Genomic DNA, 26,713 nt, shown 5'->3' with positions numbered 1-26,713 from the left:
TATTTATTGAGCTCTTACTGTGTGCAGAACACTGTACTAAGTTGTTGTGAAAGTATAATACAGTAGAGATAGGTATGATCCCTTCCCACAAGGAACTTATACTCTATAAAGGGAGACAGACATAATAAATAAATACAGAAAGGGGAAATGGCAGAGATAGATGAGGCTGAGGTTGGGGTAAATATCAAAAAAAAAAACTGGTTTAAAAATAATAATGATAATGGCATTTGTTAAGCGCTTACTATGTGCCAAGCACTTTTCTAAGCACTGGGGTAGATACAAGGTAATCATGTTGTCCCACATGGGGCTCGCAGTCTTAATCACCATTTTACAGATGAGGTAACTGAAGCACAGAAAGGTTGAGTGACTTGCCCAAGGTCACACAGCAGACAAGTGGCGGAGCCGGGATTAGAACCCACGTCCTCTGATTCCCAAACCGGGGTTTTTTCCACTACGCCATGCTGCTTCTAAGGCATACCATATAAGGTAAACCATAAGGTTTACCATATCCTACCTATAATTCTCAACAATAACCAAGTCTGGCATATGCCAGGCTATACGCTCTGGACTGTAAACTCCTTGTGGGCAGGAAATAATAATAATAATTGAGGTATTTGTTAAGTGCTTACTTTGTGCTAGCCACTGTACTAAGCACTGGGGTGGATACAAGCAAATCAGGCTGGACACAGTCCCTTTCCCACATGGGGCTCGCAGTCTTAATCCCCACTTTACAGATGAGGGAACTGAGGCACAGAGAAGTAAAATGACTTGCCCAAGGCCACACAGCAGGCAATTGGCAGATTAGAACCGGAATTAGAACATGTCTACCAATTCTGTGTACTCTCCCTGCAGCTTAGTACAGTGCAGAGCACACAATAAGCTTTCGATAAATGCAATCGATTGATATGCCACTCCCCCTTCCAGGAATCCATCTACTGTGATGTCAAGATCCTTACCTGGCTCATAGCTGAACAAAGGCACATCAGGCAAAAGAGCTAATGGGCTGAGAAATGTGAGACAAAGTTGCAAGACAGAGTGATAAAAGTTACAAAACACAGAGCCCTTTTCCTGGGATCAGAAGAATTAAAAAGGCCACATACTCTGAGGATATTTAGTCTGTGTGAAGAATAAAAGCCATCTTTGGGCCAGAAGGAAAACAAAACAAAACAAAGAAAAGCCAAGAGACAATCATTGAAAAATATGCCAACTGTTGGGCCCAAGGCTCATTTCCAGGAACATAGCAATAACTGAAAACAAATGTAAATGGCTGGCTCAATATGCCAGACTAAGAGGCATCAGAAAAATTACACTCTCTGTGAGACGATAAATAATAATGATGGCATTTGTTAAGCGCTTACTATGTGTGAAACACACCTGGGTGACAAAAGCATTTTCTCATTTAGAAATAAGGCCGTGTCTGTCATATCTCTGAAGTGAATCCCCAAAAGCATCAGCGACAGAGATCTTGCTCTCTCTTTGTCCAAAACAACCAGGCCAACCTTCCAAGTGATTTCTACTACAGTATAATCACAATAATAATAATGATAATATTTGTGGTATCTCTTAAGCACTTACTATGTGCTAAGCACCGTATTAAGCGCTGGGGTACATACAAGATGATTGTGTTGGACACAGTCCCTGTTTCACATGGGGCTCACAGTCTTAATCCCCATTTTACAAATGAGGAAACTGAGGCACAGAGAAGCCAGCTGTTGGGTAGAGATTGTCTCTATCTGTTGCCAATTGTACTTTCTAAGTGCTTAGTACAGTGCTCTGCACACAGTAAGCACTCAATAAATACGACTGAATGAATGAATGAACTTGCCCAAGGTCTTACAGCAGACAAGAGGTGGAGCTGCGATTAGAACTCAGGTCCACAGACTCCCTGTTGAAATGGGTCCACACAGCTCCATTTGCACACTCTCATCCCTTGCCAGTCTTGTTCCCACTGAGGAACAAAGTGCAATGTGTAAAATACATGTCAATACACTATGATCAAAAGACTCCAAAATGAATATGTAATATAAAGAAGTGAAGAGGTTTGTGCTTCTGTAAAATAAAAGGTTGGTACCTCATTAGATTCCCACTGCTGTGTGGGAGCCGCTAATGTAGCATAATGTTGAGGTGGGGAAGTAATCTGTCACAATACTCCCTGCTAAATTACTAAAAAATGATTGTGATCTTGGGCACAAAGCTACGTGAAAATTCTTGGAAAACTCTACAGGAAATGAAAAAGGAAATGAGAGCACAAGTTTTCATAGAAGAAAAGAACTTTTAGAAATCATTGCACTCATGATGAATGCGATCTTTTTGTAAGTTTAGTGCATTTTGTAGGAAAAAAAATTAAGACAAAAATTTGGTAGCATGGAGGAAAAAGTCAGTGGAAAAGATTAAAGAGCAATCAATAAAACTTTGCATTTTTTACATGCTGAAACATTGATTTTAGAGAAGCAGCATGGCGTAGTGGATAGAACACAGACCTGGGAGTCAGAAGGTCATAGGTTTTAATCCCGGCTCTGCCACTTGTCTGCTGTGTGACTTGGGGTAAGCCATTTCACTTCTCTGGGCCTCAGTTACCTCATCTGTAAAATGGGGATTGAAGCACACCCTCCACCTCCCACCCCCGGACGGTAAGCCCGTTGTGGGTAGGGATTGTCTCTCTTGCTGTATTGTACTTTCAAGCACTTAGTACAGTGCTCTGCACACAGTAAGTGCTCAATAAATACTATTGAATGAATGAATGAATGACAGGGACTGGGTCCAACCTGATTTACTTGTATCCACCCCAGTTTTTATTATAGTACCTGACACATAGTAAGCGCTTAACAAATACTACAATTTTCAATACTATTATTATTTTGGTAAATCCAGTGCTAAAATTGATCAGGCTAAGAAAAAATTTCATATAATAATCCTGGCATTTCTTGGCACTTGAGTGTCAAGCACTATATTAAGTGGGGGTGATAAAAGATATTCAAATCCCAGCCCCAGCTCCAATCCCACATGGGGTTCGCAGTCTAACAAGTATCTTATCTTACCTTATTCCTATTTTAAAGATGAGGAAACCAAGGTACCAAGATGTGAAGTGACTGGCCCAAAGTCATGCAACACGTCAGTATCCTTGCTGGGGTTAGAAGCCAGGTCAACTGATTCCCTGTGCCACACTCTTTCCACCAGGCCATACTACCTCATTGTTTCATTTGGAGGAAGTGAAGGAGAAGAGGATGGCTAACATCACGTCAGGAAGGGGATCTAAAAACCAAATCTACCCCAGGGCTTGGCATAGTTTAAGTGCTCAACAAACACCACAACTATTATTACGAGGAGGAGATGGAAGAAGAGAGGAGTATAGGGATGGGGGGGGAAAGAAGAATGAAGGAGAGAAGTGTGGGGTGGAAAAAGCACGGGCCTGGGAATCAGAGGACCTGGGTTCTAATCCTGACCGCCAGTTGTCCGCTGTGTGACCTTGGGCAAATCACTTTACTTTTCTGTGCCTCAGTAACCTTGTTTGTAAAATGGGGATTAAGATTGTGAGCCTCGTGTGGAACATGCTCTGTGTCCAACCTGATTAGCTTGTTTGTACTCCAGTGCTTCCCCTCTAAGAGTCTCGCCTGGAGAGTTTCCAGTACTCTACCACTCTTGGCTAAGGGAGGGGGAGTCAGGCAGAGGCCTACCCATTCCATTCCTAGCTTGGCCAGTGGCTAGCTTGGCAAGTGGAAGGCAATCTGCTATAAGTCAAAACTCACCCATGCTGAGCAGCAGCGGCATGGGAGAGAGTCAAGGGGAGAAATTCAAGTTTACTGGGTGAAAGGAGGCAATGGTAAACTACTTCCACATTTTTACCAAAAAAACTCTATGGAGCCACTACCAGAATAACTGCAGATAGAGAGCAGGGCGTTTTGGGAGAAATATGTCCGTGGTGTCACTATGAGTCGATAAAGACTCAACGGCATAAGACAAGACCTCAGTCCTTAGTACAGTGACTAGCACGTATTAAACTCAAAAAAAAAAGATAAGTTCAGTCAAGTCTCTATCCCATCTAGGTCTCACAGTTTAAAGGGAGTAAGAACAGGTATTAAGTTCCCATTCTATGAATGAGGAAACTGAAGCACAGAGAAGTTAGGTGACTTGCCCAAGGTCACACAGCAGGTGGGACAAGCTGGGAGTAGAATCCTGGTCCTCTGATTCCCAGGCCCTTGCTCTTTCCACTAAGCGACTGTGCTTCGTTTTCCCCTCCTTCTCCTCCTACTTTCCTTTCAATCCCCTCCTTTTCACCCCTTTTCCTTCCTTGCCTCCTCAAAGCCCCCCTTTCTCAGTTCTTTACCCTCCCAACCCAAAAGTGCCCCTTGCATCTCAAAATGAAAGTTGGAATTCCTGGGGTTCGACTCTGATCTTCACCTGTTTGTACCATGGCTCTGCCTTTTGCTTCAGGACTTCCACTCTTACCTCAAATATTTCCTCTCTCCATCTTCACAGACCTCCTAAAATTTCCACCACTTCCAAGAAGCCTTCCCCAATTAATTCCCACTGCTCCAAGTTGCCCCAATTCAACAGCCATCTTAGCAAGGATGGATTTACACCCACCCTAAGCACTTCCTAAAAAGTGGATTTACTCCCATCAAAGCCTTCCTAAAATCACACTTCCTCCAAGAGGTCTTTCCCTACTAAACACTTATTTTCCCTACTCCCCCTTGAATGCGCTGGATCTATTCCCTTTATCCCCCCGACCCTCAGCCCCACAGCACCTATGTACATATCCATAATTTATTTTAATATGTCTCCCCTCTAGACTGTAAACTCCTTGTGGCCAGGAATGTATCTAGCAATTCTGTTGCATTGTACTCTCCCAAGCGTTTAGTACAGTACTCTGCACATAACACTTAACAAATAGGATTGATTGATAAGCTTATGCTGCTGTCTCTAGAAAATGCTACTGTCCTCTTCTCCCTCTCCCTTCTGCATCTCCTTCATTTGCTCCCTTTGCTTATCCCCTCTCCCAGCTCCACAGCACTTAAGTATGTTATCTGTAATTTATTTATTTAAATTAATGCCTGTCTCCCCCCACTCCCCACAGACAGTAAGCTCGCTGCGGGCAGGGAATGTGTCTGTTTATTGTTGTATTGTCCTCTCCCATGCATTTATGATGGAATGAATGGATGAAAATGGGAACTAAAAGATCCCAGTCTCATTGTAGACTGTTCTAAGATCTTTGTGGGCAAGAATTGCATCTACCAACTCTGTGGTACTGAACTTTCCCACGTGCTTAGTACAATCCTCTGCACACAGTAACTGCTCAATACATTCCATTGATTGGTTATGGAAGCTTCTGGGATCAATGTACCTGGCTGAATGGGAAGACCATTACCTATTCCCAGCTTCCCATGGGATCTGACACCATCGCTGGAGTTGAACCAATGACTGTTCGGGATTGAGTGAGGGGACTCAAGGTTGTTGAGGGTAAAAAATCACCTTGGGATAATGGAGGACTTTTTGACCCTGAGGAAAGAGATTGGAAAGACCAAAGCTCCAGAGGAGCTGAAAAAAATCAGAGAGAGAGACCTGGGCCACATAGGCAGAAAAGTAACAATAATAATGATGGTTGGAACTGGTATTTGAGCTGAGGGAAAAGTACAGAACCAGGAAAAGACTTGCTTTTTGTATTAGTCAAGCAGTGGAATTCATTGAGGCGTTACCATGTGCAGAGCACTGTACTAAATGCTTGGGAGAGTACAATAGAAGGAAGCCAGTTATTAAAATAAATTACAGTTGAATACATCTGAAAATGCTGTGGGGCTGATGATGGGGAGACTATTGTCATTTGTCTGCTGTGTGACCCTGAGCAAGTCATTTCACTTCTCTGGGCCTCAGTTACTTCATCTGTAAAATGGGGATTGAGACTGGGAGCCCCATGTGTGACAGGGGCTGTGTCCAACCTGATTTGCTTGTATCCATCCCAGCACTTAGAAGCCTTCTTGGAAGAGTTGAGATTTTAAGAAGGTTTTGAAGGTGGGGAGATTGGCAGGCTGTTGGATATTAAATGGGAGGGAGTTCCAGGCCAAAGGGAAGGTGTAGTCAAGTGTCAGGAAATGAGAAAGACTTTGTTATTTACTAAAAGCATTCGGCACTGCAAAGAACAAGCACAACAGAATAGGAAAGGACAATCTGTGAGTGCACAATACATCTGGGATTCTTGGTACCACTTGGGGTTTTTCGTAGGTGGATTTCACCATCAACAATATAGACTTCAAGTACAAAGTATCCAGAGGTACAGATAGTACAAGCAACTTACAAGCAGTGTGAGCTAGTGGAACAAGTACAGACCTGGGAATCAGAGGACCTGGGTTCTAATTCCAGCTCTGCCAGTTGCCTCCAAGTGACCTTGGACAAGTCAGTTAAGTGAGCTGTGCTTCAGTTTCCTTATCAGTAAAATGGGGATTAAATATAGATTCTCCTACCCTCTTGGACTGTGAGCCTCATGTGGGACAGGGAATGAATCTGATCTGGTTTCTTGCAGCTATCCCAATGCTTAGCAAAGTGTTTGGCACATTAGAATAATAATAATTAATAATTATGGTATTTGTTAAGTGCTTACTATGTGTCAGGCTCTGTACTAAGCGCTGGGGCAGATACAAGCAACTCCGGTTGGACAGTCTCTCTCCCATTTGGGGCTTTAAGTCTTAATATCTACTTTACAAATGAGGTAACTGAGGCACAAAAAATGAAGTGACTTGTCTGAGGTCACCCAGAATTCACATTAGAATCCAGGTTCTTCTGGCGTCTAGGCCCATGCTCTATCCACTAGGCTATCCTGTTTCTCTGCTATATGATTTATGTATTATTTATGTATTGATAATCACTTATGTCCTGATTTAAATTTGCCCATCTTGAGAACTTGTGTACATATGGTTGTTTGATTATTATTATTGATTGAACATTCGATTTTATTTATTCTGATTCCATTGTCTGTGAATTTCTCTTTCTGATTCTCCTATTAGAGGGGTAAGGAATGGGTCTTCCTTGGTGCTTGGTGCTTGTTGCAGTGTATTGCATTCAATAGGTACTCCAGCACTTAGAACAGTGCTTTGCACATAGTAAGCACTTAACAAATGCCATCATTACTCAATAAATATTATTATTTAGCAAAAACTGAAAACATTTCTTTAAATATATTAGTTGTATATTAGTGCATCTCAACCATTCATTAAAAATACTTCCAGGAACTTTACATTTTATTCATAAAAATGATCATTTCTCCCTTTCTGGCAAGGACTACTTACATAGAGTCAGAACAAATTTCTAAGACAAATAATTTTGGGCATGATAAATATTTCCAAGCCCTCCAATAACTTAAAGAATGTTACAGAGTTAGATGTAATGATCAACTACCGTAAGGTCTCCATCAACTCACCAATAAAGTAGTTGTTTCCTAATACAAGCATTTCATCCGAAAGGACAAGCCCACCCAGGGTTTGGAGAAGGGTGATGCTTCTGCCATCTATAAGGGAGCATTGTTGATAACTCACTGCAGTCACCTTCCACAACAGGATTAGAGAGGCTGTGGCATCCTGATGAATTCTGAAAACATCAATGGCAAAAACAAAACATCACCTTCAGAAAAATCATCTCAAGAAACATATTTCATAAACCAGTGAAACCCCTCTCTGATACTGGATTTGTAACTAAGCTCGGGCTCCTAGGCTCATTTTGTAAAGGAATATTCCTTCAGGTATTTATCTTTCTTGACCATTTCCTAGGGCAGCTCAAAATCATGATACGGGGCAAGTTGACACTTGGATGATAGATCAATCAATCACATCATATTTATTGAGCCCTCACTGTGTGCAGAGCACAGTACTAAGCACTTGGGAGAGTACAATACCACAGAGTCGGTAGACACATTCCCCCACCTACAACAAGCTCATGGTCTAGAGGGGGAGACAGATGTTAGTATAAATAAATACACTATGGATATGTGTACACAAGTGCTGTGGGGCTGAGGGAGAGGTGAACAAAAGGAGTAAATCCAAATGCAAAGGCAACTGGGGGTGTGGGAGAAGGTTCAGAATAAATTATCAGGAAACAAGTTCAGGTGGTCCTCCCCTAACCACGATGATGGAGATCCATAGGTGCAGATCTAATACACAGTTCCTTCAAGCAGGCTGGGGCCATTATGGGAGGCAGAATCCTGGGACAGATGAACAGCATGGCTTAAAGGATAGAGCATGGGCCTGGGAGTCAGAAGGTCATGGATTCTAATCCTGGCTCTGCCACTTGTCTGCTCTGTGGGCTTGGGCAAGCCACTTCACTTCTCTGTGCTTCAATTACCTGATCTAAAATGGGGATGAAGAACGTGAACCCTATGCGGGACAGGAACTGTGTCCATGTCCAACCTGATTTACTTGTATCCACCCTAGAGCTGAATACAGTGCCTGGCACATAATAAGCACTTAAATATCATCATCATTATTATTACAGGCCTCACTCGGAAATGACACTGCTCACTTTACTTAATGGTATTTAAGTGCTTACTATGTTCCAGGCACTGTATTCAGCACCGGGGATAGATACAAGTTAGTCATGTTGGACACAGTCTTTACATCACATGGCGTTCAGTCGTCATCCCCCTTTCACAGAGGAGGCGACTGAGGCACAGAGAAGTGAAGTGACTTGCCCAAGGTCACGCAACAGATAAATAGCAGAGCCAAGATTAGAATCCAGGTCCCCTGACTCCCAGGCCTATGCTGTTTCCACTAGGCCATCCTGCTACTTCCCGATCATAGTCTTAAGCAAGTAGAATGTGGAGTTGACAAGTAGAGGCAGGAGGACAGCTCTTGATTAGAGATGAGGGAGAGGAAGGGAAAACAGCCATGACATCAGGTGGAAGTTATGCAGAGATCCAGGAAGGAAGTCTACCCATGAACCATGCCACTGCAAATGTCGTTCAATTAGTTCAGATAAACTGAGGCCCGTGTTTGTTTTGATCAACTTAATAATAATAATAATAATAATAATAATAATAATAATAATGTTGGTATTTGTTAAGCGCTTACTATCTGTAGAGCACTGTTCTAAGCACTGGGGTAGATACAGGATAATCAGGTTGTCCCACGTGAGTCTCTCAGTCTTAATCCCCATTTCACAGATGAAGTAACTGAAGCATAGAGAAGTTTAGTGACTTGCCCACAGTCACACAGCTGACAAGTGGCAGAGCTGGGATTCGAACCCATGACCTCTGACTCCCAAGCCTGTGCTCTTTCCACTGAGCTACACTGCTTCTCTCTACCAACCCCACTGCAGCCAATATGCATTTCACCCCCATGGCCCAATCGCACTAGCCTTCACAGAGAAGTCTGGGATGAACACAGGGCTCTGCTTCACCACCTGATCCCAAAGGCAAAGCCTTAAAAGCACCACTGAGGCTGGAAAACTTGCATCCATAATGGCAGATATGTGGCATCCTCTTATGCACCCTCACATGACCACCACAATTGTTCCCGCCGCCATGTTTCCATTAGCATGGCTAGAACACGGGTCTGGGACTCAGAAGGACATGAGTTCTAATTTCAGCTCTGTCACTTGTCTGTTGAGTGACCTTGGGCAAATCACTTCACTCCTCTGGGCCTCAGTTAACTGTAAAAAGGGGGTGAAAACTGTGGGACTCAATTTTATGGACTGTGATATGGCCTGTGTAACAACCTGATTATCACATGGTATAGTGGATTGAGCACGGGCCTGGGAGTCAGAAGGTCATGGGTTCCAATCCTGGATCCGCCACTTGTCTGCTGTGTGGCCTTGGGTAAGTCACTTCACTTCTCTGGGCCCCAGCTACCTCATCCGTAAAATGGGGATTGAGCCTCTGAGCCCCTCGGGGGGCAGGGACTGTGTCCAACTCAATTTACTTATATCCACTCCAGCGCTGCTACATAGTAAGCGCTTAACAAATATCACAATTATTATCTACCCCAGTGTCTAGTACAGTGCTTAGCCCATAGTAAGCACTTAACAAATACCCATTAAAAAAGCGGTGGTTTCATCTCTTTAGGACCCACTTGAATGACACAGGCAAGGTCATCCAACATGACGACGGCCCTGCTAGCCAATGCACCCCTGCTTACTCCGGGGGTGATCCTCCGTGGGTGGCTCTCCTTCACCCCACCACCACATGCCATACCAGTCATTCTCCCCTGCCACCAGAGGAAGTATACCACCTGTTGTGGTTTTAGGACCAGTGGTGGCAAGTGGTTTTCTTACTTTATTGAAGTGTTTTGTGGGACATCAAAGGAGAGCTGTCGACCTCCGGCCGAGTTGTTGGAACTGCCATTACCGCAGGCAATGTCTGGGAGGATCTGCGAACAGAAATAACTGCTTTGATTTCACCGTCCAACCGATGATGGGAGATTTATATTTTTCAGTCAAGATGGTACTCATAAATCACTGCACCCTTCTCTGTGCCCCAGATTCCTTATCTCTAAAATGGGCACTCAATACCTGTTCTCCCTCACCCTAAGCCTACAAGCTGCAAGTGGGACAGGGATTCCATCCTCTCTGATTATCTTGTATCTCCCCCAGCACTGAGCACAGTGCTTTATACATAGTAAGCACTTAAATGCCACAATTATCATTACAACCCTCGTGACCAGCAAGCCTAGTTCAATCGTATTTATTGAGTGTTTACTGGGGGCAGAGCACTACACTAAGTGCTTCAAGCCCTTCCTGGGGATACTGCCAAGATGGGGAAAGAGTTATTATAATACAAATTTCTACTTTTGAGTGAACAGAGTTTAGGCTTCAAAGACAAAATGGCCGATTAAGTGGAAGTGAAAAATATTTCCACCCTATAGGCCCATGACAACACATGGTATGCCAGGTTTTCAGCCTTGCCTGATGATGTCACGGGAGGGGCATCCAGCTCCTTTCCGGCCCCCACCTGTCCCTACCTGTGAGGGAGGGAATGGAAGCGCCTCCAGGAAGGGGCTCCTATCTCTTCCTCTCCACCTTTCTCTCCACCTTTCTCCTCAGCATCAGGAGCAGTTCTCTCCACAGCCTGTAAGGAGTTTAGGCTTACAGTCTGGTTCACACAAGGGTCAGGCTGGCTCCTCTCACTGTCATCTTCATCCTCCTTTCAAGCCCCCCCAGTGGTGATAACAATTGGAGGGAGGGAAGGAGAGCCAAAGGAAGGGAGGAAGGAGGGAGTTAACAGGCCACCGCTGCCTCCATTAGAGAAGCTGGCTCCTCAGATGCTGCTCCCTGCATGAATCTTCTCTACATGCCATTGTCCAGATCATCTTCCTAACCCAGCACTAGGGATATATCCCTTCATCCTCCAAAACCCCACAGTGGTTACTCATCTGCATCAAGCAAGAACTCCTCACCACTGGCTTCAAAGCTTTCCACTAGCTTCTCATCTTACGTATCGGTTGTCTTCAACTGCTACTCCCCAACTCACACTCTTTGCTTCTTCCACATACACTTTCTAACTCGACCTCACTCTCATCCTTTCCACCTCTCACCCCTTTCAGCCAGCCAAGAGCTCCTTTCCCCCTATCCAGAATCCCCCAATCCGTAGTATTCACTGTTTTCAAATTATTATTAGCCTATAAGCTCCCTCTAAATTGTAAACTCATCACAGGCAGGGAACACATCTACTAATCCTGTTGTACCATACTCTCCCAAGTGCTTAGTACAGGGCTCTGCCCGTAGTAAGTGTGCAAAAATACAATTGATTGATTGCTCTGCACAAAGTAAGCACTCAAATACGATTGAGTCAAAGCCTTCCCAAAAATTTCACCTCCTCTAGGAAGTTTTCCCCAATTAACCTGTAGCACTTCAAGACATGTCAATGCAACGGCCCCCCCTTAGCAATCACACATCTTATGCCCACCTTCTGCACTTAAAGTATATATGTGCAATCAGTATATATTCAATTATTTATTCAACTTTTTCATCCCAACGTATTTGTACAACTATCGATTATAGCCGTTTATTTCCTGCTGGTGCCAATAGCATTTATGAAACACTTACTGTGTGCTAAGCCGTGTGACGAGTGCTGGGATAGATGCAAGACAATGGAATCGGACATACTCCTAGCCCCCACAAAGGGAGGGCAGGAAACAAATTTCTTTGTTGCCATTTTCAGGTGAGGAAAATGAAGTACAAAGAAGTAGAGTCACATGTCCTCAGCCATATATCTGGCAAGTGACAGAAGAGGGACTACGTCTCCTGACTCCCAATTCTATCCCATGCTCTTCACACCAGACTATGCTGCCTCCTGGGTGAACCATCTTTCATTCAATCGTATTTATTCAATGATTACTGTGTGCAGAGCACTGTACTAAATGCTTGGAAAGTACAATTCTGCAAGAACAAGAGACAATTCCTGTAATCCCGGGCTTACAGTCTAGAAGAAGAATAATTATGGCATTTGTTAAGCACTTATTGTGTGCCAAGCACTGTTATAAGTGCTGGGGTAGATGCAAGCTAATTAGGTTGTCCCACGTGATCTTATTCCCCATATTACAGATGAGGTAACTGAGGCACAGATAAGTTAAGTGACTTGCCCAAGGTCACACAGCAGACAAGTGGCAGACCCGGGATTCAAACCCATGTCCTCTGACTCCCAAGCCTGTGCGCTTCCCACTAGGCCATGCTGCTTCTTTGTCTTTCCCACTTAGACTGTAAACTCACTGGGGGTAGGGAACATGTGTTTTGCATTGGCAGGACAGGGACTACGTCTGACCCGATTACCTCATATCTACCCGAGTATGCTAGCACACCATACATAATCTAGCTGTGAAATAGAGTTGCCTGAAAGGAAAACTAATCATTAGCAGAAACATCGACACCTAGTAGTATTTGAAGGGAAGACTGATTACATCTAGAAGCTCTAAGAATCTCATAGCTTCAGTCCATCAATTGAATTTATTGAGCGCTGACTGTGTGCAGAGTACTGTACTAAGTGCTTGGGAGAGTACGATATAACAGAGTTGGTAGGTGAGTTCTACCACAGTCGTTACCATGGAGTCTCATAGTTTGTGAGATTCTCATTTAAGTAATTTCAGTTCATTACTGGATGCTAAAAACATAATGATTACTGAAATGCCCTATGGATATGTACAACTTTTCATAAATCATTTGATGAAAAAGATATTCACTGCTTGGTTCCACAGGGTGTATTCTCTGGTTTAAAATGAAATATTTTCAGAACGAATGTGCGCCATATGCTGCAACCCTATGAATTCCCATACGGTATATTGACAGGTCAAGGGGACGGTCCAAACGTTCAGATATATGTGCGTATCAACCTGAACCTTTTGAGACTTTCTGGCCTCTCCCAGTGATTCCTCCACCAGACGATAGCTCACCTCTACTTCATCCCATTTCAAATCAACTAGCTTCTGCCCAGCTCTGGGCTGCCATGTGGGGAGCGCCACAGTTGCTTGCGAGGGGGGCAAGAGGACATCAGGTTCCTGAGTCGACGGGGCAGGCTGAAGCTGTCTCGGTGCCAGGGACTCCGTCCAGCCCGAAGCCGGGAGGCTGGGAGATGGGGGGTCGCAGCTCGAGCCCTCGCCGCCTTCGTCACAGACGCAGAGGTAGCCGTCCCCGCGGATGCTGCAGTTTCCATGGGGACAGGGGTTGCTGGCACAAGGGTCTGCAACAAACTGAAAGGCAATGATAAATGAGTCCATCGCTGCCTACTACCAACGCTCCGTGGAAGAGAGAGAATCGCTCATTCTTTCAAAGTGCATTGCAACCAGGATGTATTTAACCGCTTACCCTGCATAAAATAAACAATTGTGCTGGCAGTTGGTCCAAAAAGCCTGGCCTGTGCTAGTCAGGGACAAAGCTGAGTTTCTCAGCATGACCACACCCATCTCTCCCCCCACCTCATCCCTTTAAACCTCAAATGCTAAGCCATTCCGCCTCTGGAGACCAGCCATTTCCATTTGGGGCTTCTGAGCCCGATTCAAGAAAGATTAACTCGTCAGAGGAGAAAGTGCCCAGATGCTCCAACTCTCGGCTGTTTATTTTTAGATGGCAAATGAGACTGGGGACAATAGGAAATAAAACATTTCCCTAGGCACAGCTTGCTCCCTTTGGCTGGGGTTTCTGGTGAGAAGGAATTAGCTGTGAATTATTGTTCTTGAGAATGTATAAACCTCCAAGGTGCTCTGTCCTCTCACGCCTCGAGAGCCCTTTAAAATAGGGGTGGGGAAGCGTCCGCCCTGCTGAAACGCCACAAGGTTTAGGAAGCTGTAGAGAGCCACGGATACAAAATGTCTATTTGCAATAATGAGGGATAAAATGGTTATGGTTTTTACTGTATCAAAAACTCATCCATTCATTTCCACAAAATTACAGCATTAACATTCCTGCTGATTTCCAACTCCAGGGATAGGAATATATATATATGTACATATATTACATATATGCATATATAATAATATTTCTTAAGCACTCACTACGTGCCAGGTGCTATACGAAGCTCTGGGATAGATCCGAGCTAATAAGGCTGAAAACCGTCCTTGTCCCACATGGGGCTCAAAGTCTTAAACCTCATTTTACAGATGAGGGAACTGAGGTACAGAGAAGCGAAGTGACTTGCCTAAGGTCACATGGCAGACAAGTGGCAGAGCAGGATTAGAACTCAGGTCTTCTGGCTCCCAGGCCCTTGTTCTATCCACTAGGCCAAGCTGCTTCCAATCATGTTAGTTTTTGGTGTTGGTGTGTACTATGTATGATGACAATGATGGTATTTGTTAAGTGCTTACCATGTGCCAAGCACTGTTCTAAGCTCTGGGGCTTCTTAGCATTCCTTTTGCCCTAGTGTGAGCAAAAAAGAGGAAAAGACATCCCAACCTCTGCTAAACCACTCAGAGTATCATACTCAGTGGTTGTTTGCTAAATAATAATAATCATGGTATCTGTTAAGCACTTACCATGTGCTAGGCAATGTACTAAGCGCGGGGGTGGGGGATACAAGCAGATCGGGTTGCACCCAGTCCCTGACCCACATGGGGCTCACAGTCTCAATCCTCATTTTACAGATGAAGTAACCGGGGCCCAGAGAAGTGAAGACACTTGCCCAAGGTCACACAGCAGACATGTGGTGGAGCCGGGATTAGAACCCATGACCTTCTGACTCCCAGGCCTGTGTTCTATCCACTACACCATGCTGCTTCTAAATGAGTGAGGGTAAGGTGGCATCTGCTGAGGTCTCAGAGGTACCTTGTTCTGTGATCACAGAGTAAACCCATTCTCCCTATCAGCAACTTCAAAAAGTATACCACCTGGCAGAGGGAAACAAGAGAGAGTATGGATGATTGAGTACGGACCATCAACACTACTGTCAAAAAAAAAAATCAATTGGATACCTTTTCCTGTGGAAGGACCTCTCCCATCTTAAACATTGGTGCCTGAGTGCTACTCACCCCAAAAGGCACAAGGCCAGAAGGGGAACATAATTGTATTTTTATGAGCACCATATGCAAGGGATTCTCTCTAAGCCGTGCTCACATACATGGATTCAATCTTACCATTAGCAGCAGTATCTTTGAACCAAAGGCAACTCTACTGAAGCAACGCTTATCCTCACCTACTTTCTCTGGCTGGACACTGAGAGAAGAATAGATAAAAATGAGAAAACTAAAGGGCTCTGTGTGGTTAACTACAATTCTGGGCAACAATTCATTCAATAGTATTTATTGAGCACTTACTATGTGCAGAGCACTGTACTAAGCGCTTGGGATGAACAAGTCGGCAACAGATAGAGACAGTCCCTGCCGTTTGACGGGCTTACAGTCTAATCGGGGGCGACAGACAGACAAGAACAATGGCAATAAATAGAGTCGAGGGGAAGAACATCTCGTAAAAACAATGGCAACTAAATAGAATCAAGGCGATGTACAATTCATTAACAAAATAAATAGGGTAACGAAAAATATATACAGTTGAGCGGACGAGTACAGTGCTGTGGGGATGGGAAGGGAGAGGTGGAGGAGCAGAGGGAAAAGGGGAAAAAGAGGGTTAAGCTGCGGAGAGGTAAAGGGGGGATGGTAGAGGGAGTAGAGGGAGAAGAGGAGCTCAGTCTGGGAACGCCTCTTGGAGGAGGTGAGTTTTATGTAAGGTTTTGAAGAGGGAAAGAGAATCAGTTTGGCGGAGGTGAGGAGGGAGGGCGTTCCGGGACCGCGGAAGGACGTGACCCAGGGGTCGACGGCGGGATAGGCGAGACCGAGGGACGGTGAGGAGGTGGGCGGCAGAGGAGCGGAGCGTGCGGGGTGGGCGGTAGAAAGAGAGAAGGGAGGAGAGGTAGGAAGGGGCAAGGTGATGGAGAGCCTCGAAGCCTAGAGTGAGGAGTTTTTGTTTGGAGCGGAGGTTGATAGGCAACCACTGGAGTTGTTTAAGAAGGGGAGTGACATGCCCAGATCGTTTCTGCAGGGAGATGAGCCAGGCAGCGGAGTGAAGAATAGACAGGAGCGGGGCGAGAGAGGAGGAAGGGAGGTCAGAGAGAAGGCTGACACAGTAGTCTAGCCGGGATATAACGAGAGCCCGTAACGGTAAGGTAGCCGTTTGGGTGGAGAGGAAAGGGCGGATCTTGGCGATACTGTAGAGGTGAAACCGGCAGGTCTTGGTAATGGATAGGATGTGTGGGGTGAACGAGAGAGACGAGTCAAGGATGACACCGAGATTGCGGGCCCGAGAGACGGGAAGGATGGTCGTGCCATCCACGGTGATAAGGAAGTCTGGGAGAGGACCGGGTTTGGGAGGGAAGATGAGGAGCTCAGTCTTGCTCATGTTGAGTTTTAGGTGGCGGGCCGACATCCAGGTGGAGACGTCCTGGAGGCGGGAGGAGATGCGAGCCTGAAGGGAGGGGGAGAGGACAGGGGTGGAGATGTAGATCTGCGTGTCATCTGCGTAGAGATGGTAGTCAAAGCCGTGAGAGCGAATGAGTTCACCGAGGGAGTGTAAATGGAGAACAGAAGAGGGCCAAGAACTGACCCTTGAGGAACTCCAACAGCTAAAGGATGGGAGGGGGAGGAGGCTCCAGCGAAGGAGACCGAGAATGACTGGCCAGAGAGGTAAGAGGAGAACCAGGAGAGGACGGAGTCCGTGAAGCCAAGGTGAGATAAGGTATGGAGGAGGAGGGGATGGTCGACAGTGTCAAAGGCAGCAGAGAGGTCAAGGAGGATCAGAATGGAGTAGGAGCCATTGGATTTGGCAAGAAGGAGGTCATGGGTGACCTTAGAGAGAGCAGTCTCGGTAGAGTGGAGGGGACGGAAGCCAGATTGGAGGGGGTCTAGGAGAGAATGGGAGTTAAGGAATTCTAAGCATCGATTGTAGACGACTCGTTCTAGGATTTTGGAAAGGAAGGGTAGTAGGGAGATAGGGCGATAACTGGAGGGGGAAGTGGGGTCGAGAGCGGGTCTTTTTAGGATGGGGGAGACGTGGGCATGTTTGAAGGCAGAGGGGAAGGAGCCCTTGGAGATTGAGTGGTTAAAAATAGAAGTTAAGGAAGGTAGGAGGGCAGGGGCGACGGTTTTAATAAGGTGAGAGGGAATGGGGTCCGAGGCGCAGGTGGAGGGGGTGGCACTTGCGAGGAGGGAGGAGATTTCCTCTGAGGATACTGCAGGGAAGGATGGGAAAGTAGGGGAGGGGGTTGGTGGGGGGGAGGGGAGAGGCGGAGGGGTGACTTTGGGGAGCTCAGACCTGATCGTGTTGAACAATCATTCAATAGTATTTATTGAGCACTTACTTTGTGCAGAGCACTGTACTAAGTGCTTGGAATGTACAATTCGGCAACAGATAGAGACAATCCCTGCCCATTGATGAGCTCACAGTCTAGTCGGGGGAGACAGACAAAAACAATAGCCATAAATAGAATCAAGGGGATGTACACCTCATTAACAAAATAAATAGGTAATAAAGATATATACATATGAGCAAATGAGCACAGTGCTGAGGGGAGGGGAAGGAGCAAATGGAAAGGGGGGAAAGGGGACTTAGCAGAGGGGAGGTGAAGGGGGGGCAGAGAGGCAGCAGAGGGAGCTGAGGGAAAAGGGGAAGCTCAGTCTGGGAAGGCCTCTTGGAGGAGGTGAGCTCTCAGTAGGGCTTTGAAGAGGGAAGAGAGTTAGTTTGGCGGAGGTGAGGAGGGAGGGCATTCCAGGACCGCGGGAGGACGTGGCCCAAGGGTCGACGGCGGGATAGGCAAGAACAGGGGATGGTGAGGAGGTGAGCAGCGGAGCGGAGCGTGAGGGGTGGGCAGTAGAAAGAGAGAAGGGAGGAGAGGTAGGAGGGGGCAAGGTGATGGAGAGTCTTGAAGCCTAGAGTGAGAAGTTTTTGTTTCATGCGGAGGTTGATAGGTAACCACTGGAGGTTTTTAAGGAGGGAAGTGACATGCCCAGAGCGTTGGGACAATCAACAGATCATCAGAGAAGGACAGAGGAAATACTACAGTAGTGTGGTACGTTGCAATCTTTACATCATAATGGCATTTTCTGAGTACCTGCCACGAGCAGAACAAAGTATCGTATCCTCAGGGACATAGAGTAAATATTAAAGGCACAGCCCTACCTCCAAAAGCTTACAGTCTTTACATGTCAATCAGGCATCTGTCCAGTCAGCCAGATTCCATACACTGATACTACTGCTGCTTCTATTACAACTACAGACAGGCAGACCAGAATAGCATCCTGGCACTGGGAAAGGTGAGAGTCTCCTCAAGCACTGCTTTGAGAGGATTGTAGACTTCTGAGGCAAATACTGCCAGGGGCTGCAAGCAAAAAACACAGCAACACAGCAAGGGACACACCGCATGGCATGAATAGGGCCATCATTCCTTCACCCGTCATTCTATCATATTGAGAAGCAGCGTGGCTCAGTAGAAAGAGCACGGGCTTGGGAGTCAGAGGTCATGGGTTCTAATTCTGACCTTGCCACTTGTCAGCTGTGTGACTCTGGGCAAATCACAACTTCTCTAGGCCTCAGTTACCTCATCTGTCAAATGGGGATTAAGACTGTGAGCCCCACCTGGGACAACCTGATCACCTTGTATTCCCCCCATACACACCAGTGCTTAGAACAGTATTTGACACATAGTAAGCACTTAACAAATGCCATCATTATTATTATTATTCACCAGTCTCTTCAGTCACATTTTCTTTAATAGGGCTGAGTGGAATAGGAATCTGAAGATGGTCCCTAACCAGATGAGGACCCTCAGCTCTCTGTTAAAGATTTTGCCCTCAAGACAGGAAGCTCACTGTGGGCAGGGGACATGTCTACCAACTCTGTTATATTGTACTCTCCTAAGCGTTTAGTACAATGTTCTGCATACAGTAAGCGCTCAATAAATACAATTGATTGATACAAATCACAGTCAGGAACACCTTTTTTGTGTGTGCGTGTGCATGAGCAGAGAACGTGTCTACATGTAGCAGCCTGGCATAGTGGAAAGAAGCAAGGGCCTGGGAGCAAGAGGACTTAGCTTCTAATCCCAACCCCACCAATTGCCAGCTATGACTTTGGGCAAATCAATAAACTTCTCTGTGTCTCAGTTTCCTCAACTGTAAAATGGGGATTAGATGCCTGTACTACCTCCTACTTAGACTGTGATTCACCACCTATGTGGGCCAGGGACTGTGTCCAACTTGATTTACTTGTATCTATCCCAGAGCTTAGAATAGCGCTTGACACAACATAAGTGTTTAATACCAATTATTATTATTACCAACTCTTTTATATTGTACTTTCCCAAATGCTTAGTACAGTGCTCAGCATGCAGAAACTGCTGAGTAAATGACTGATATATCATCCCATTTGCACATTAAAATTTTATCAACTTTTCCTATTTAAGGAACCACACAAGTTAATGAATGTATAATATGAATGATATTCTGTATTCTGAATCTTTTTGAGTTATTTTACCTCATTTTAGCCTGTAATTAATGGTCACTTCAATCAATTAATGATATGTAATGAGTGCTTACTTTGTGAAGAGCACTATACTAAGTGCTTGGAAGAGTACAAACTTTAGTTTATGTAAAACAATGAGTACCATATGCGAGAAGCAGTGTGGCTTAGTGGAAAGAACATGGGCCTGGGAGTCAGAGGACCTCAGTTCTAATCCCAACTCTGTCAATTGCTTGCTGTGAGACCTTGGACAAGTCACTTAACTTCTCTGTGCCCATTTCCTCAACTGTAAAATGGGGATTAAATAAGTAGGATTAAATCCTATTCCCTCCTACTTAGACTGTACTAAGACTAAGGTCTGATAAACTTGTATCTACACCTGCACCTAGAAGAGTAATCGACACATAGTAAGTGTTTAACAAATACCACAAAAAATGAAAGACAAAGATCTGAATACTTTTGAGGATATGAACTGGACTCTGTTTTCCAGCCTTGAGGAAAAATCTCAAACTACTGAGAGGGAGGGCTCTCTGGAGAACAGTCTCTTCTCCCTTTGCCCAAAAGAAAAGCCTGAGCTGTGAGATGAGCCATCCAACACGGCCTTATTATGGTGAGATTTTCAATTTTGGAATTTTTTGAATTCATTACTTTACTGAGGGGTAGTACCTCTGAGATATTTTAAACAAAGGTTTGTTCTGTCTATTGCTTGGCTGCCAGATAGCTCAACAGTTCACTAAAACCATCTTGATACTTTTCTTATGCCTTCATTACTATTCATGCCCATCTCTATTACACCATATCCTTTCCAGTTATTCAAATTTAAAATACAGTGATACTGTCTACACTATTTCCTGGAATTTCTGAAGATTTTCCAGCCACACATCCAAGTGCAACAATTCCAGCATTCCCAAAGGGAGCAGTGTGGCCTAGTAGAATGTGCATGGGCCTGGTATTCAGAAGACCTGGGCTTTTAACCTGACTCTGCCACTTGCTCACTGTGTGACCTTGGGCAATTCATTTAACTTCTCTGAGCCTCAGTTTTCTCCTCTGTAAAATGGGGAAGCAATACCTGGGCTCACCCCTACTTAGACTTTGAGCCACAGGTAGAACAGGGACAGTCCAACCTAACTTGGAAGCTTGTTGTAGACAGGGAACGAGTCTGCCATCTCTGTTGTATTGTACTCTCCCAAGTGCTTGGTACAGTATTCTGCCCATAGTAAGTGCTCAATAAATACCACTGACGATGATCCAACTCAGTGCTTAAAACAATGCTTGGCACATCGTAAGTGCTCAATAAATACCACTGACGATGATCCAACTCAGTGCTTAAAACAATGCTTGGCACATCGTAAGTGCTCAATAAATACCACTGACGATGATCCAACTCGGTGCTTAAAACAATTCTTGGCACATCGTAAGTGCTTAACAAATACCATAATTAAAGTAATAATAATTTGTTCTCGAATTTCACCATTTTTCTCTCACTGACATCTTTTTCTTTCACTGAAGTAGAGAAAGAAAAGGTGTTAGTCCACAGTTCCTTCTTCCATTAAATATTGGCTGAGCTCAGGACTCTCAACCTTCTGTACTATCCTTTAGAGCTGTGAACTAGTTTAGCAAAAATGGCTGATTAAATAATGTTTATGATTAAATCTATGCACGAATAAATGGAAAAGAAGTGTTAAGTGAAGAACAAAACAAAGAAAATCACAATCTCATAACACAGCATGCTATGCCTTAAACAGAACCTGAAATCTAAACATTACACTACATGTAGGCTGACTATAGATTTGTGTTGAAATATAAGAAATTACAGGACACACAGGATCAGAGGACACCACCCCAAGCTTGAACTTCAAGTGAGGGGGCAGAGAGGGGAGGGGAAGAGCATGAGGTTAAAAATCTCCCATCGTTCTAAGCTACGTGTCCCAGAATGTTCTGGAATATAAAGTGAGTGTAGACTAAGCATGTGATAGCCCAGATGTGAACACTAAACATCTAAAGTAAGCAAAAACAGTTGGGTTGGTGCAAGGTATGCTGACCACTTTAGCCGGAATAATCCTCATTCTTCTACAATGGCATATTTTTCTAAAATTGTTCAAGATAGCCTACAAAAATCCAGTATTCTTCTGCCTGAACTGGGAAGTCTGAAAACATAAATACACGTAGGAAATGGAAAGTGGTTTCCTAAGAGGACAGTAGCTGCTCTCTGTGGGTAGGGAATGTGTCTCCAGCTCTGGTGCAGTGAACTTTCCCAAGCACTTAGCATAGTGTACTGCACATAGTAAGTAATAAATAACATGATTGATTGATTTGTGCCCTTTAATATCTGCCCCACCTCGTGTTTCTTATAAGAAACACTTCTTGCTACTTTTAATTTTTCTGCTCTTTAGAGAAGATAAAAAATATAAGTGGTCCTCTTATAATAATAAGAATAATAACTGTAGAAGTGCTTACTATGTTCCAGGCACTGTACTGACAGCTGGAGTAGATGCAAGCAAATCGAGTTGGACACGGTCTTAATCACCATTTTATAAATGAGGTAATTGAGGCCCTGAGAAGTGAAGTGACTTGCCCAAGGTCATACAGCAGCCAGGTGGCAGAGCTGGGTTTAGAACCTAGGTCCTTTGGATTCCCAGGCCCTTGCTCTATCCACTAGACTACACTGCTTCTTTTCCTCAGTGGACGTGGCACATATATCTCGTGATTACTAACGTTCTCTTCTGCCTACCAAATAAAAGAAAACTATCCTGGATGAATCTGTGATCTAGACTGGGTGCAGGCAGGGGCAATTATTTTTTTATCTTGGGCCACTTAGCATGAACAGTAAAGAGCAGGGGCAAGGCTGGCTTCAGGTGGTAAGAAGCAGTTAAAGAAATGGTATTTGCGGAGTACCCATTGGGTGCCATCCACTGTACTAAGCACCTTGGAAAGTACAACAGAAGCACAGGATATGTTCTCTGCAAGGAGCTTTCAGGCTAATGGGAAAGGGAGACTTAAAAATACTAAAGTAGAGAAGTCAGGGTAAATAACTGAAAGAACAGCTGCTTATTCATATCTTTAAAAAGCTCAGAGGAAAAACAAAAACAAATACATAAGTGCCAGAAGGGGCTGCCAGGCTGATAGAACTCGGGTGCTGGGAATTAATTGGGATGCACTGGGCCTGGGACTCAAAAGACCTTGGTTCTAATCCCAGGTCTGCTGTGTGACCTTGGGTAAATCACTTCAACTTCCATGTGCCTCTGTTACCTCATCTGTAAAATGGGGATGAAGACTTCAAACCCACGTAGGACATGGACTGAGTCCAACCTGATTAGCTTGTATCTACTCCAGTGCTAAGGACAGGGCTTAGTACAACTCCTTGAGCATGTTGTTTCATTCATTCAATAGTATTTATTGAGCGCTTACTATGTGCAGAGCACTGTACTAAGCGCTTGGAATGTACAAATCGGCAACAGATAGAGACAGTCCCTGCCCTTTGACGGGCTTACAGTCTAATCGGGGGAGACGGACAGACAAGAACCATGGCAATAAACAGAGTCAAGGGGAAGAACATCCCATAAAAACAATGGCAAATAAATAGAATCAGGGTGATGTACACCTGATTAAACAAAATAAATAGGGTGATGAAGATATATACAGTTGAGCAGACGAGTACAGTGCTGAGGGGGTGGGACGGGAGAGGGAGAGGAGGAGAGGGAAAGAGGGGAGAAGAGGGTTTAGCTGCGGAGAGGTGAAGGGGGCGGTAGAGGGAGCAGAGGGAAAAAAGGGGGGAGCTCAGTCTGGGAAGGCCTCTTGGAGGAGGTGAGCTTTAAGTAGGGATTTGAAGAGGGGAAGAGAATTAGATTGTCGGAGGTGAGGAGGGACGGCATTCCAGGACCGCGGAAGGACGTGGCCCAAGGGTCGACGGTGGGATAGGCGAGACCGAGGGACGGTGAGGAGGTGGGCGGCAGAGGAGCGGAGCGTGCGGGGTGGGCTGTAGAAAGACAGAAGGGAGGAGAGGTAGGAGGGGGCAAGGTGATGGAGAGCCTTGAAGCTTAGAGTGAGGAATTTTTGTTTTGAGCGGAGGTTGATAGGCAACCACTGGAGGTTTTTAAGAAGGGGAGTGACATGCCCAGACCATTTCTGCAGGAAGATGAGCCAGGCAGCGGAGTGAAGAATAGACTGGAGCGGGGCGAGAGAGGAGGAAGGGAGATCAGAGAGAAGGCTAACACAGTAGTCGGGATATTACGAGAGCCAGTAGCAGTAAGGTAGCCGTTTTGGTGGAGGGGAAAGGGAGGATCTTGGCGATATTGTAAAGGTGAGACCGGCAGGTCTCGGTAACGGATCGGATGTGTGGGGTGAACAAGAGAGACGAGTCCAAGATGACACCGAGGTTGCGGGCCTGAGAGACGGGAAGGATGGTCGTACCATCCACGGTGATAGGGAAGTCTGGGAGAGGACCGGGCTTGGAAGGGAAGATGAGGAACTCAGTTTTGTTTACACCTGCTGTCTCAAGTTCTTCTCCAATTCTCTCCTTAACCGCCCCACGCCCAAATCTGGCTTCCAACATCTTCACTCCAAAGAAATTGCCATTCTCAAAGGTTACCAGTGATCTTCTTCTTGCCAAATCCAACAGCCTCTACTCCAACCTAATCCTCCTCCACCTTTCAGCTGCCTTCCACACTGTCGACCACTCCCTTCTCCTAGAAACATTAATCCAACCTTGGTTTCACTGACACTGTCCTATCCTGATTCTCTTCCCCTCTCTCTGGCCACTCAGTCTCTTTTGTGGGCTCCTCCTCTGCCTCCCACCCCCTAAATGTGGGTTTCCCTCAAGGTTCAGTTCTGGGTTCCTTTCTATTCTCCACTGGAGAACTCATTCGCTCACACGGCTTCAACTACCACCTGTAGATGGATAATACCCAAATCTACCTCTCCAGCCCTGCTCTCTCTCTCCCTCTCTGCAGCCTCGCATTCCTCCTGCCTTCAAGACATCTCTACTTGGATATCCTCTCGTCACCTCAAACTTAATATGGTTAAAATTGAACTTATTTTCCCTGTCCTCGCACTCACTTTCCCATCACTGTAGACAGCACCACCATCCTTCCTGGTTCACAGGACCATAACCTTGGCATTACCCTTGACTACTCTCTGTCATTCAACCCACATATTCAAGTTATTTATTCATTCATTCATTCAACCGTATTTATTGAGCGCTTACTGTGTGCAGAGCACTGTACTAAGCATTTGGAAAGTACAATTCGGCAACAGATAGAGGCGATCGCTACCCAACAACAGGCTCCCAGTCTAGAAGGATTTAGTTATCACGAAATCCTGTCAGTTCTACCTTCACAATATGCCTAAAATCCATCACTTCCTCTCCAACCAAACTGCTACCAAGTTAATACAAGCACTTATCCTATCCTACCTTGATTATTGTATTAGCCTCCTTGTTGACCTCCCTGACTCCTGTCTCTCCCCACTCCAGTCCAAACTTCACTTTGCTCAGCCCCTCTGGTCTCTCCAGCTATCTTCCTTTTTTTTTTCTATCATATTTGTTAAGCACTTATTACATATCAAACACTGTCCTAAGCCCTGGGGTAGATACAAATTAATTAGGTTAGACCCAGTCCCTGTCCTGCATGGGATTCACAGTCTAAGTAGAAGGGAAAACAGGAGAACTGAAGCACAAAGAAGTAAAATGACTTGCCCAAGGCACACAGTAAGCATTTGGCAGAGTCAGAATTCAAACCCAGGTCCTCTGATTCCCAGGCCCCTGCTCTTTCCACTAGGCCATGCTGCTTGAGTTGCATACAATATGGCCTCCTATCTGCCCCAGCAATCCATTGCCTTCCTGCACCCCACTCCCACATCCCCCAGCATCCCACATTCCAGACCCTGGGGCTCCCCCAGTCTGCCCGATGCCAGGCTCTAAATTATTATTATTAATAATGATAATAAAAATAATGGCATTTATTAAGCACAGACTATATGCCAAGCACTGTACTAAGCACTGAGGTGGATAAAAGCAAATCAGTTTGGACATAGTCCCTGTCCCGCATGGGGCTCAGTCTCAATCTCAATGTTACAGATGTGGTAACTGTGGCCCAGAGAAGGGAAGTAACTTACTCAAGGTCATACAGCAGACAAGTGGCAGAGCCAGGATTAGAAGCCATTACCTTCTGACTCCCAGGCCCTTGCTCTATCCACTACGCCATGCTGCTTCTCACCACCAGAAGTTCATTCATTCAATAGTATTTATTGAGCGCTATGTGCAGAGCACTGTTCTCCCCCGATTAGACTGTAAGCCCGTCAAACGGCAGGGACTGTCTCTATCTGTTGCCGACTTGTTCATCCCAAGCGCTTAGTACAGTGCTCTGCACATAGTAAGCACTCAATAAATACTATTGAATGAATACTAAGCCCTTGGAATGTACAATTTGGCAACAGAGACAATCCCTGCCCATTGATGGGCTTACAGTCTAATTGGGGGAGACAGACACACAAAAACAAGACAACTTAATCACAATAAATAGAATCAAGGGGATGTACACCTCATTAACAAAATAAATAGGGTAATAAAAATATGTACAAATGAGCACAATGCTGAGGGGGGGGAGGGAGAGGAGCAGAGGGAAAGGGGGGAAAGGGGGCTTAGCTGAGGGGAGGTAAAGGGGGGACAGAGAGGGAACAGAGGGAAAAGGGGAAGCTCAGTCTGGGAAGGCCTCTTGGAGGAGATGAGCTCTCAGTAAGGCTTAAGTTCTCACCAGTACTTCCAAAACTGCTCTTGGCACTGAGCTAGGCAGGAGCTCTTCCTGCAGGCTCT

The 26,713-nt window shown here is 45.2% G+C and overlaps 1 protein-coding gene across 2 annotated transcripts in view; it reads right to left on the bottom strand.

Moving 5' to 3' along the window:
• Positions 1 to 26,713, bottom strand: part of DNER (delta/notch like EGF repeat containing) — a 197,450-nt gene that overhangs the window by 70,947 nt on the left and 99,790 nt on the right. For both annotated transcript variants that reach the window (XM_029069128.2, XM_039912661.1), the window contains exons 2-4: positions 13,362 to 13,658; positions 10,252 to 10,346; positions 7,409 to 7,575 (exon numbers count right to left, since the gene is read on the bottom strand). In XM_029069128.2, the coding sequence (XP_028924961.1) occupies positions 7,409 to 7,575; positions 10,252 to 10,346; positions 13,362 to 13,658 (559 nt within the window). The remainder of the gene's footprint in view (positions 1 to 7,408; positions 7,576 to 10,251; positions 10,347 to 13,361; positions 13,659 to 26,713) is intronic.

This window comes from Ornithorhynchus anatinus, chromosome 1 (genome assembly GCF_004115215.2).
Source record: "Ornithorhynchus anatinus isolate Pmale09 chromosome 1, mOrnAna1.pri.v4, whole genome shotgun sequence".
NCBI lineage: Eukaryota > Metazoa > Chordata > Mammalia > Monotremata > Ornithorhynchidae > Ornithorhynchus > Ornithorhynchus anatinus.
The sequence above is the reverse complement of the archived record's forward strand: the minus strand, read 5'-3'. Positions and strand labels throughout refer to the sequence as shown.